At 40.8% G+C, this 12,075-nt stretch overlaps 1 protein-coding gene across 1 annotated transcript; it reads left to right on the top strand.

Moving 5' to 3' along the window:
• Nucleotides 1-5,914: 5,914 nt before the first annotated feature.
• Nucleotides 5,915-6,835, top strand: LOC307100186 (olfactory receptor 7A5-like; the record flags this gene model as incomplete). Its single annotated transcript, XM_079772538.1, has 1 exon — nt 5,915-6,835. One exon carries the CDS (start codon nt 5,915-5,917, stop codon nt 6,833-6,835), a length of 921 nt encoding a protein of 306 aa, XP_079628664.1.
• Between the last annotated feature and the right edge of the window lie 5,240 nt (nt 6,836-12,075).

Here is a 12,075-nt window from a genome sequence, read left to right as displayed (position 1 = left end):
TCACTCTGTATACTACAAAATCTTTTCCACTAATATGTAATTTGGATTCTCAAGGACAGTTATGTAAAAGAATTGAAGAAGGCATTTTTCAGAAGTATATTATATGATGTCATTCATGAATCCTTACATGAAATAAGTCAACAATGAATTTATAACAGCCTCCAGAATGAGTGAATACCCTATTTGTCCAAAATTACATGCAACTATGATTTTTTTAAAATATATTTTATTGATTTTTTACAGAGAGGAAGGAAGAGGGATAGAGAGCTAGAAACATCTATGGGAGAGAAACATCGACCAGCTGCCTCCTGCACACCCCCTACCAGGGATGTGCCCGCAACCAATGTACATGCCCTTGACCGGAATTGAACCCGGGACCTTTCAGTCCGCAGACCGACGCTCTATCCACTGAGCCAAACCGGTTTCGGAGCAACTATGATTTTTTATTTAAAAGATCTAAAACTACTTGGAACTGATTCTAACACAGAACCACAGCCTTCTACTCAAAGAGTGGCCCTCAGACCAGGGCCTGTATCATCAATATCACATGGGTGATTCTTTGATTCTCACATTCGCAAGCCTACCAGGACCAGATAATTCAGATTCTGCATTCAAACTAGACTCCTGGGTGACTCATATGCACCGTGAAGTTGGAGAAGTGCTGGTCTAGACTAGGTGCTCTCACCTTTTCATGTGGATAATTGAGGCAGGATAATTACGTGTGTTGGGTATTGTTGGTGTTCAGCAGCATCCTTCAGACATTGCCAAATAGTCCCTGAGGCAAGGTCATCTCTGGTTGAGAACCACTTACCCACACTGAAAGCCAGAGGCATCCTGACAATCAAAACCCCATCTCTTATCAGTTTGAACTTTCAGCAGATCAGTACTCCTTTCTGCATTGGGGAATAGAGTTCATAATGATACTACCTCATAGAACAGACTTTTCTAATAATTAAATGAGACAATTCCTATAAAATGATAAGCTCCAGTTATGTGGCATAAAAATATCTAAATGTAGCTCTTATAATTAATAAATATTTTAATATGTTTTTATTGATTTTTTTTTTTTTTGAGTAAGAGAGAGAAACATCCATGACAGAGAAGTATTGATGGGCTGGCTACTGCACACTGCCTCCTGGGGATCGTGCCTGTGACCTGGGAACTTGCCCTTATCAAAAATCGAACTAACAACCTATAGGTGCATGGAACAATGCTCAACCACGTGAGGTACACTGGCCAGGGAAATTAATAAATATTTGATGAGGCTGTAAATGACAGCTCTTAGCTGGTGATATAAGTATAAAATTCCTCATTATTTTGACAAATGTGTCAGGAACCCAAAGAGTGTGGTGCCCTGGATTGCACATCAAAGAGCCTAGCTCTGCCATATTGAAAAGGAGAATAACAGGGGAACCAAGATGGCAGCATAGGTAAACACCTGTACTTGCTGCTTCTCACAACCACATCAAAATACAACTAAAAGACAGAACAACTATTATCCAGAACCATGGGAAAGCTGGCTGAGTAAAAATTCTACAACTAAAGAGGTAAAGAAGAAAGTGCATTGAGACTGGTAGGAGGTGTGGAGGCGCAACATGAGCTGGCATTCAGGTGCACTGCTTTTTTAATCGGAAGGGAGATACAAGCTCCTGCTTGCTCTAAATTCCAGTTCCAGGCAAGACTTGAGGGGATCCAGACACAATCAGGGAGAAACTGGACTGTCTGGCATGGGGACAGGAATGTGAGGGCACCTTTCTTTCAGATGGAGGTGCACGCAGCAGTCATGGTTCCTTCCCCGGGGAACTTTCCTGTGCAGGGCTAACTGGCAGCCATTGCTGTTTGCTCCACCCTGGTGATTCCCCGAGACCCTGCCCCACCCAATTTACAACCCCACCCAAGATTTGTGCAGCGGCTTTTGCATATGAATGGCCTGTCTTTTCTCAACCTAAAACCTGTCAAACAGGAAGCAGCTGGGTCAGGGAGCCCCAAAGCAATCAACCCAGCAACAGCAGCTTGCCTTCCTACACAGCTGGGCCTCGTCTGGGCACTTCCAAACCCAATACAAAGTGGAGGAATCTGCAGATCTCTTTGTAGCTCCTGATGGGTGACACCAGGCAGTGGCTGACTTTGCACCTCCTTGGAGATCCAAGAGCCAGTATACCCAGTGGGAAGTGTGAGACCATACCAGATTACAACTCTTTACATCCATAAGTAGTAACACACTCAATGGGCAGATTCAGTGAGCACCAAAGCCCCACTGAAGCAAGTCCTGCCCATAAGGGTGTCTCCTGCATAGCAGCTCTCCCACTGTAGTCACAGCTGGTCCCCACAGCCAATTGGCCTGGAGGTCAATCCCTCCCAGTGATACCAACAGCAATCAAAGTTCAACTACAACAAGACTGTGCACACAGCCCACAAAGGGGTGCACCAAGAGTGCCCACCTCAGGTGACTGGGGAGGCTGAGCCACAGGGCTCTGTAGGTAACCTACTACACAAGGCCACTCTATCTACTCAAGAAGACTTAGCAGCTACCCAATACATAGAAACAAACACAGGGAAGCAACCAAAATACAGAGACAAAGAAACATGTCACAAATGAAAGAAATGGATGAAAGCAAACTACTGGATATAGAGTTCAAAACCATAGTTATAAAGTTACTCAAGAATCTTCTAGAAACCTCTGAGGAACTTAGTCAGACCTTCAAGGATTTTAGTGAGAATTCCAGAAAAGTGGAAAAGGACCAGTAAGAAATTAAGCATACACTGATTGAAATAAAGAATAACAGAGATTCAACAGTAGACTAGAGGATCCCAAAAATCAAGTCAAAGATTTGAAGTTTGAGGAAGCAAAAAACACCCAACTGGAAGAGCAAAAAGAAAAAAGAATCCAAAAATATGAAGATAGTGTAAGGAGCCTCTGTGACAACTTCAAGTGTACCAACATCCAAATTATGGGGGTGCCAGAAGAAGAGAGAGAGCAAGATACTGAAAACCTATTTGAAGAAATAATGACAGAAAACTTCCCCTACTTGGTGAAAGAAATAGACTTACAAGTTCAGGAAGCGCACAGAACCCCAAACAACAGGAATCTAAAGAGGAACACACAAAGACACATCATAATTAAAATGCCAAGGGCAAAAAAACATAGAGAGAATCTTAAAAGCAGCAAGGGGAAAACAGTTAGTTACCTACAAGGGAATATCCATACAACTGTCAGCTGATTTCTCAACAGAAACTATGCAGGCCAGAAAGGAGTGGCAAGAAATATTCGAAGTGATAAACAGCAAGAACCTACAACCAAGAATACTCTACCCAGCAAAGCTATTATTTAGAATTAAAGGTCAGATAAAGAGTTTCACAGACAAGAAAAAGCTAAAGGAGTTCAGCACCACCAAACCAGTATTATATGAAATGCTGAAGGGTATTCTTTAAGAAGAGGAAGAAGAAAGAAAAGGTAAAGATAAACAATTATGAACAACAAAGTGACAACAAATACATATCCATCAACAAGTGAATCTAAAAATCAAATAAATAAAAAATCTGACAAACAGAACAAACTGGTGAATGTAATAGAATCAGAGGCATGGAAAGGGAGCAGACTGACAATTCTTGGGGGAAGGGGCTGTGGGAAGTGCGGGAAGAGATCGGACAAAGAGCTTACACCTATGGACGAGGACAGTGGGAGGGCGAGGGCCTGGGGTAGGGTGGGAACTGGGTGGAGGGGAGTTGGAGGGTTGGGGGAATGAGTAACATCTGTAATAATCTGAACAATAAATATTTTTTTAAAAAAGAAAGAAAAAAGAAAAGGAAACTAGCAATTTTCCAGAGACATAAGGTCAGTGTCCCCCCAAATCAGACTTCGAAGAAAAAGAGAAGTCAGGAATGGGGTAGGGTAGTAGGAGTTTCGACCTCTAGAAAGCAGAAGAGATCAAGACAAAGAGACATAAAAACTAAGTATTCTTGACTTACAACCTGGTCACCTGGGATTAGAGAATCATTAGGAATATTTTGTTCTGTTTATTCCAGAGGCCCAAAGGGAAATCATTTGCTTAGAAGTTGGAATAACACAAGGGAAATGTGCCTGATGAGCAGGTATGGAGAGAGCTGTAAATACCTCTCTGGTGCAATTCCTCAGCTTGTACAACGCTGGGGGACAGCACATGGCTGTTGCTTTTGATTCCTAAGCTGGTTCAGGGACTGATGCTTCACTCCTTCCTGCTGTCTCGTGTGGGGACAGAGCTTCAGTCTCATCATCAACCATCCAGGGAGCAATTCAGACTTCCACACAGAGACCTTCTTCTCAGAGACCCATCCAGGTGAGCCTAGGAGGCCAGTAGATACATCAGGAGAGGGTCAGTGAGGATTGAACCTGAGAATTTTAACCTGAGTCACCTGAGAGCCCAAACAGTGTAAGAGCTCACTGTGTTGGCATTTTGGGTTAAGGAATTAATTTGTAATTAATTTAGGTAACACAGTAAGAAAGATGTGTTTGTTGGAATCTGCATTATAAGGACCATAGTTGACAATGAAGTGATAAGAATGGGAGTCAAGTTGTATGACACTATAGAATGAGTGAGATGCATAAAATGATTGCAGTAAAATTAAAACATATCTGAGATTTATTTTGGGGGAAGAAGGTAATAGAAAATTAGGTGGGGAGAACAGTGCAGTGTAGTGAGAGTGTTTGTATTAAATTTCAAAGATGGTGTGCATTTGAGCATGTTTTGTGTTTATTGAAAAGATCCTGACCAGTCAGGGAGTTGGTCCCTTGCAGGTGCAATTTGTGAGACATTCATTGCAGTATCTTCTCTCATGCTGGGTATTCACATGAAAACAAGTACTTAATGAGTCTGAAGAGGAATACTAAATAGTTTTAGTTTGAATTAATTACTTTATTATTGGCAAGGCTGCATATATTCTTGGATTTGTTACTCATTTACTTTCTCTATTGGAACAATTGGCAGGAATTTCTACTCTACACTCAACCTTTTCCCACAGTGGTCATGCATTCTCCACTTTTAAGGAGAAATTTTGGCATGCAATTGGGAAATATAAATTGAGGACTGATCAAATTCTAGGCAAAGATACAGGGTGCTGAGAAAAAAGTCACTATAGTTATGTAGATGGAGAAATAAAGGTCACCCATTGTACCTTAAATCTTAATGCCACAGAGGCAGCATAGTCAGTTTACATTTATGCAGTGAGGCCTTCACTGTACCAGCTGGGAGAGGGTGGTAAATATTTTCAAATCTAATTAAAATTTCTTTTCTACCTCATGTGTGTTTTTAATATAAAATGCCCTTACTCAAGGAAGCTGAGTGACCATCTTCCTCAGCGCCTTTATACTGGCTGTTCCTTCTCCCTGGGAAACACTTTCCCTCTTAGTCTCTCGCTCAGTCTTCATTGAGGTGTGTGTTCAAGTGTCAGCCGTTGGCAAGTCTTGGCTAAACTCTATAAGAAAGAACATCCTCTATTCACTCTCTCCATTTGATGTGATTTACTTTTCTTTATAGCATCTTCACCATTGGACATATTATATTATCATGTTTACTTGATTATATTATTGCTCCATCATTAGTTTGTAGAATTTTGTTCTTAAGCATCCCATACCCTGAACATTGCCTAGAACATGGTCAATAGTCAATATATATTTCTCAAATGCATGAACGATATCCTCAGTAAAACAGCAGTTATACATTATGTTTAAAGAACAGGTTGATGTTAGAAAAGGAAATCCTAATGAGAAATGACAATAGAGAAACATTAATGAGGACTAGATCACACAATAGAAATGGAAATTATTTCCCTGACTCTAAAATATAAATGTGTCATTTATTCTCAGTTACTAATGATCGCTAATGTGAAAATTAGTTATTGATTTTTTTTTTAATTTCCTGGTAGTCACCTCCAACACATGGAAAGACGCAATGGTACACAAATTTCAGAATTTCTTCTTCTGGGACTTTCACAGGCGCTAGAACTACAGCCCCTCATATTTCGGCTTTTCCTCTCCATGTACCTGATCACTGTGTTGGGAAACCTGCTCATCATCCTGGCCGTCAGCTCAGACTCCCACCTCCACACGCCCATGTACTTCTTCCTCTCCAACCTGTCCTTGGTAGACATCTGTTTCACCTCCACCACTGTCCCCAAGATGCTAGTGAATATACAGACTCACAGCAAAGTTATCACCTATGAAGGCTGCATCACACAGATGTATTTTTCCATACTCTTTGCAGTGTTGGACAACTTTATCCTGACTGTAATGGCCTATGACCGGTTTGTGGCCATCTGCCACCCTCTGCACTACATGGTCATCATGAACTCCTGGCTCTGTGGACTGCTGGTTCTGCTGTCCTGGATCATGAGTGCCATGGTTTCCTTGCTACATAGCTTAATGGTGTTGAGGCTGTCCTTCTGCTCAGACTTGGAAATCCCACACTTTTTCTGTGAACTCAATCAGGTGGTCCAACTTGCCTGTTCTGACAACTTTCTTAACATTATAATGTACTTTTCAGCTGGACTGCTAGTTGGTGGTCCCCTTGCTGGGATCATTTACTCTTACTCTAAGATCATTGCCTCCATATGTGTAATCCCATCATCTCAGGGGAAATATAAAGCATTTTCTACCTGTGCGTCTCACCTCTCAGTTGTCTCCTTATTTTATGGTACAAGCCTTGGAGTTTACCTCAGCTCTGCTGCTACCCACAATGCACACTCAAGTGCAACAGCCTCAGTGATGTACACTGTGGTCACACCCATGCTGAACCCCTTCATCTACAGTCTGAGGAACAATGACATAAAGAGGGCCCTGCAAAGGTTCCTTGGCAGGTAAGCTTTTCAAGGGCCAACTGTACGAGGCTGAAGAATTGCCCAGGAATGCAGGTTTCAAGCATCAGAGTCAGAAGTCTGACACAAATTAATCCAGTCATTGGAACATAAGAAATTGGAAATACTCATTTATCTCATGGGTTAACATGAATTACTTTAGTATAATTTATTCTCTTATTACATATATCATTACAAGTGATTTTTCAATTGTTTTCCTGAAAGAATAGTCATGAATTATACTACCCCTAGGGACAAAACTATACTTGGCTACTAGTCATTTACATAATTTTACTGTAGAAGAAAATCTGAGACCACAGTTTTCACTTATATGTTCATCATTATTTCCTATAGCACCACCTTTACTGCTCTTCTTGATATTGTAGACTTTAACATGCTAGTATGTTTTATAGCTGGTCTCCTGGTTTTATAGACTTCATTCTGTTATTCAACTGTGTGTCTACATGCTTACCTTAGCCACTGGCAAAAATTGACTACTCAATACATGTTTCCAGGAAGTGTTTGCATGGATACATATATTTTAATAAATAGAGTGATCTAATATGGTTAGAGTCAGAGATGACCTTAAATGTGATGAAGCAAAAAACAGTCATACAATTTATTACTCTACAAAAATATTTTTCAGGCTGCACGTCATTAAAGTGTGGAATATTGACCTGGCCCAATGGCTGGTTAGATGGAGCATCCTCCTGTACACCACAAAGTGTTGTGTGTTTGATTCCAGGTCAGAGCATATATCTAGGTTGTGGGTTCCATCCCAGGTGGGGTGCATGCAAGAAGCCAATCTTTCTCTCTCACATTGATGCTTCTATCTATCTATCTATCTACCTATCTATCTATTCTCTATCATCTATCTATCTATCTATCTATCTATCTATCTATCTATCTATCTATGTCTACCTCTGTATCTATGTCTCCCTTCCTCTCTCTCTAAAAAAATCAATAATAAAATAATAGTAAAGATAAAAAATAAACTGTGGAATATGATGTCCATGTATAAGTTTCCTTATTTATTTGGGTGAAGAATTACGTGGATTTTGTTTTGTTTTGTTTTGTTTTTTATTCTTTTTTTATTTTTTTAATTTCTTTATTGATTAAGGTATTACATATTTGTCCTCATCCCCCCAATCCCATCACACACCCCTCCCCATGAATGCCCCCACCCCCCTGTTGTCCTTAATAACCACTGGTTAGGTTCATATACATGCACACAAATCCTATGGTTGATCTCTCCCCTTTACCCCCACCCTCCCCTACCCTCCCTCTGAGGCCTGACAGTCTGATCCATGCCTCCTTGTTTCTGGGTCTGTTCTTATTCATCAGTCTGTGTTGTTCATTATTTCCCCTAGATGAGTGAGATCATGTGCTATTAGAAAATACACTTATAAGAACTGAAAATGAGACAAGCAATAATGGTTATGCTGACAGGCAAATGAATCAGTCTGTAGTGAGTTTCTTTCTGGGCCAACAGTTCTTTTGAGACCCGATTTCAATGACCAACAGTTCCTTATGTATACATGTCAGCACTGACATTTCAGTTCTGGATGGTGGACAAATGGTGGTAATGCAGGTCCGACTCTCTCTGGTTTGGTCCTGGGCAACCTGCAGTGATGCACAGCTGCTAACTGCTAGTATGGCAAGGCGACATCAGCGTCTTCCATCTCTGGACTGATTCTCTTCTGTCTTCATGGCTGGAGTAGTCCTGTCGATTCCTCTCTGTTGCTGGAATTCACATGGTCTCAGAGTTGTTTTCTGAAAATATACAAACATATTCTCGACCAAAAGTTAATAAAGGAATATTTTCTATAAATTTGACTTTGGATCCTATTTCACTTTTTGCCCAAATGATTTTCCTCTGGCTTGTTTTGACACCTTGTTTGTTTGTCATGGGTGTCTTGCTTTTATCCTTACAATTAATTTTCTAAAGTATTAATTTTCTACATGTAATTTACTTACAGGATATTTTTCCTTACATGATATTCTTCTACTATCCCCCCCTTTTTTGATTTAAATGTTAGGAGACTTTTGAAAATTTTATAATGTAGTCTTGATGGCTTTTAAATTTTAATTTTTTGCACTATAATATTACTGTTTTAGGTTCATTACATGGTGCACAATTTTATCATGAGATGAACTACCAATAAAAATTTTAGTTAACACTTTAGGAACACCTTATTGTCCAGTACAATTAATTTTTCTAGAATATTCTCTTGTTTCAACTAGCCAATTTAAATTTGCCTGAAAACTTGACTACTATTTTACTGTCAAATGTATTACTCTAACAACAATCTTATTTTACCCTGTAAATATTAGTGGAAAGGATTATTTGCCTTCTTGAGTAGGTCCTGAGCATTCCTGGTGGTAGGCTGGATTTAGATATCGTAAACCCACTTCCCCACACCATGGGTACAAGACAACTCAAACAATTCTTGTTGGAGTGAGAGGGAAGCTGCTGTCGGCCAAGTCTCTGTCGGTCACCTGAGTCCTGATCTGAGCAGGGCATGGGAAGCACGAAGCAGCCAAGGGGGCAGGAGACCTCCCTCAGAAGGGGCTAGGGTTGAGGCCCCTGCAATGTTGGGGGGGTGAGGGTCTGTGCCCCACCTCTGTTGATCCCCAAATTCTCTCCTGATGGCCCCTCTGCGACTGTACATGGATTGTTTTATGTATGTGTTTTTGAACTATTTTCCTGTTTCTGTTTGAAATTTTTCAATACGCTTCATACAAATGTGACTCCTTCTAAGTGCTCTAAATTAAATATCTCCCCTTTTCTAAATTTTTCTCAAATCCACCAAATGGGGCAGTGAGCAAACAATCTAAATATCATATATTTACACTTAGGAATTCCTCAGGAATATCTTCAATCTTTATAATCAAAGGATGAATCACACATGCCTGGGAGGACCCCGCCCCCATGGGAAAACTCACGCAGGGCTCCTGAAACTTGCCCACATCTCTCTGCCTCTCATAGGCCAGAGCTGATTCCTCAGCGGCACCAAGGGCTGCCCCACACTGTGCATGAACTGGAGCCCATGAGAAGAGCCATCTATCCTCCATTGACTCTGAAGCTGGAGAAGGCGGGAAGAGGCCCAGAGGACACAACATGATCAAGTTTAACTTGTTGCAGAAGGATACCCCTGGTTTATGACCTTCACACAACCTAGTGAAAAACCAGCAGTAAGTTGCCTGTCTCAAAATGACTGGAAGTTAGATATTCTAATGGACAAATTTATTCCCCAATCCGGAACTATATATATGAGACAGTGTAAAAGGATCATTGGACAAGAAGAAGTTAGAATATCTATGCACTAGATACAAAGATCCTGAAGGTAAAAATAAAATTGGAATAGATGGCATACAGCAGGTCTGTGATGATCAGTGCGTGGAAGTTCAGAGCAGCAACACAGTGCAGGTTCTCCAAACAAGAGTTCATGCAGGGCATGACAGAATTAGGAAGTGACAGCACAGAGGCCCAGATACCCAAGATGGAACAGGGATTGAAAGGACCAGCATGATTTAAGGATTTTTACCAGTTTACATTTTTTTTATCCAGTTTACTTTGACCAAAGGACTTGTATGCATGCATATTAGCATAACCAATGGACACAGACACAAAGGAGGTGGGGCTTGCCCTCTAGGATGGGAATGGCAGGGGGGCGGGAAGTGGGGGTCAATCAGAGACAATAAAAAATAACGACTGTGATGCATCTATACAATGGAATACTACTCTGCTGTAAAAAAGAAAGAACTCTTACCATTTGCAACAGCAGGGAAGGATCTGGAGAGCATTATGCTAAGTGTAATAAGCCAGTCAGAGAAAGATAAATATCAAAAATCTCACTCATTTGTGGAATATAATGAACAATATAAACTGATGAACAAAAATAGACCCAAAGTCACAGAAGCACCGAATGGACTGTCAAACCTCAGAGGAAAGGCAGGGAGGGTGAGGTGGGGAGAGATCAACTAATGAACTCATATGCATATATTCATAACCAATGGACACAGACAATAGGGTGGTGAAGGCCTGTGGGGAGGTGGGGCCGGAGAGGGTTGGGAGAGGTTAATGGGGGGAAGGGGAGACATATGTAATACTTTCAACAATAAAGATTTTTTAAAAATATAGAAATCAACCAATGTAATGCATGACATTAATAGAAGGAATGGGAATAAAAATTCATGGTCATTTCAAAAAGAAATATTACCTAATAGAATGGACTTTCCTAAAGATTCAATCAGACAATTTCTATAAACTGATAAGCTCAGGTCATGTGACATAAAATATCTAAATGTATCTCTAATAATTAATAAACACTTTAATATGTTTATTGAATTTTTAGAGAGAAAGAAAAACAGAAACATCTATGAGAGAGAAGCATTGATGGGACTGTCTCCTGCACAACCCCTACTGGGGATCAAGCCTGAAAAACGGGCATGCCAACAACTTATAGGTACATGGGACAATGCTCAACCACCTGAGGCACACTGGAGAGAAAAACTAATCAATATTTTGTGAGGCTCTAAATAATGCCTTTTAACTGGTGATATAAATATATAATCTCTAATTATTTTGACAAATGTGTCAGGAAGCCAAAGAGTGTGGTACTGAGGATTCCATGTCAAAGGAGCGTAGTTCTGCCATATTGAAGAGGAGAATGGCAATTCTCTAGAGATATCAGGGCTGTGTCCCATCTCCAATCAGACTTTGAAGAAAAAGGGAAGTCTAGTAGGTCTTTCAGCCTCTAGAAATCAGGAGAGATCAAAACAAGGAGTCATAAAAACTGAGTACACTTGACTTACAACCTGGTCTCCTGGGATCAGAGAATCATTAGGAAAATTTTTCTTTCTGCCTATTCCAGAGGCCCAGAGGGAAATCATGTGCTTAGATATTGGAATAACACAAGGGAAATGTGCCTGATGAGCAGGTATAGAGAGAGCTGTAGATATCTCCCCTGTCAGTTCCTCAGCTTGTACATGCTGAGGGACAGCACATGGCTGTTGCTTTTGATTCCTAAGCTGGCTCAGGAACTGATGCTTCATTCACTCCTTCCTGCTGTCTCATGTGGGGCAGAGCTTCAGTCTCATCATCAACCATCCAGAGAGCATTCAGACTTCCACATGCAGACCTTCCTCTCAGAGACCCATCCAGGTGAGCCTGGGAGGCCAATGGGTAAAGCAGGAAAGGGTAAGTGAGGATGCAACCTGACAACTTTTACCTGAGTCACTGTG

Source organism: Cnephaeus nilssonii (assembly GCF_951640355.1).
Source record: "Cnephaeus nilssonii genome assembly, chromosome: 5".
In the NCBI taxonomy this organism is placed as follows: Eukaryota; Metazoa; Chordata; class Mammalia; order Chiroptera; family Vespertilionidae; genus Cnephaeus; species Cnephaeus nilssonii.
This window is presented reverse-complemented; position numbering and strand designations above follow the sequence as displayed.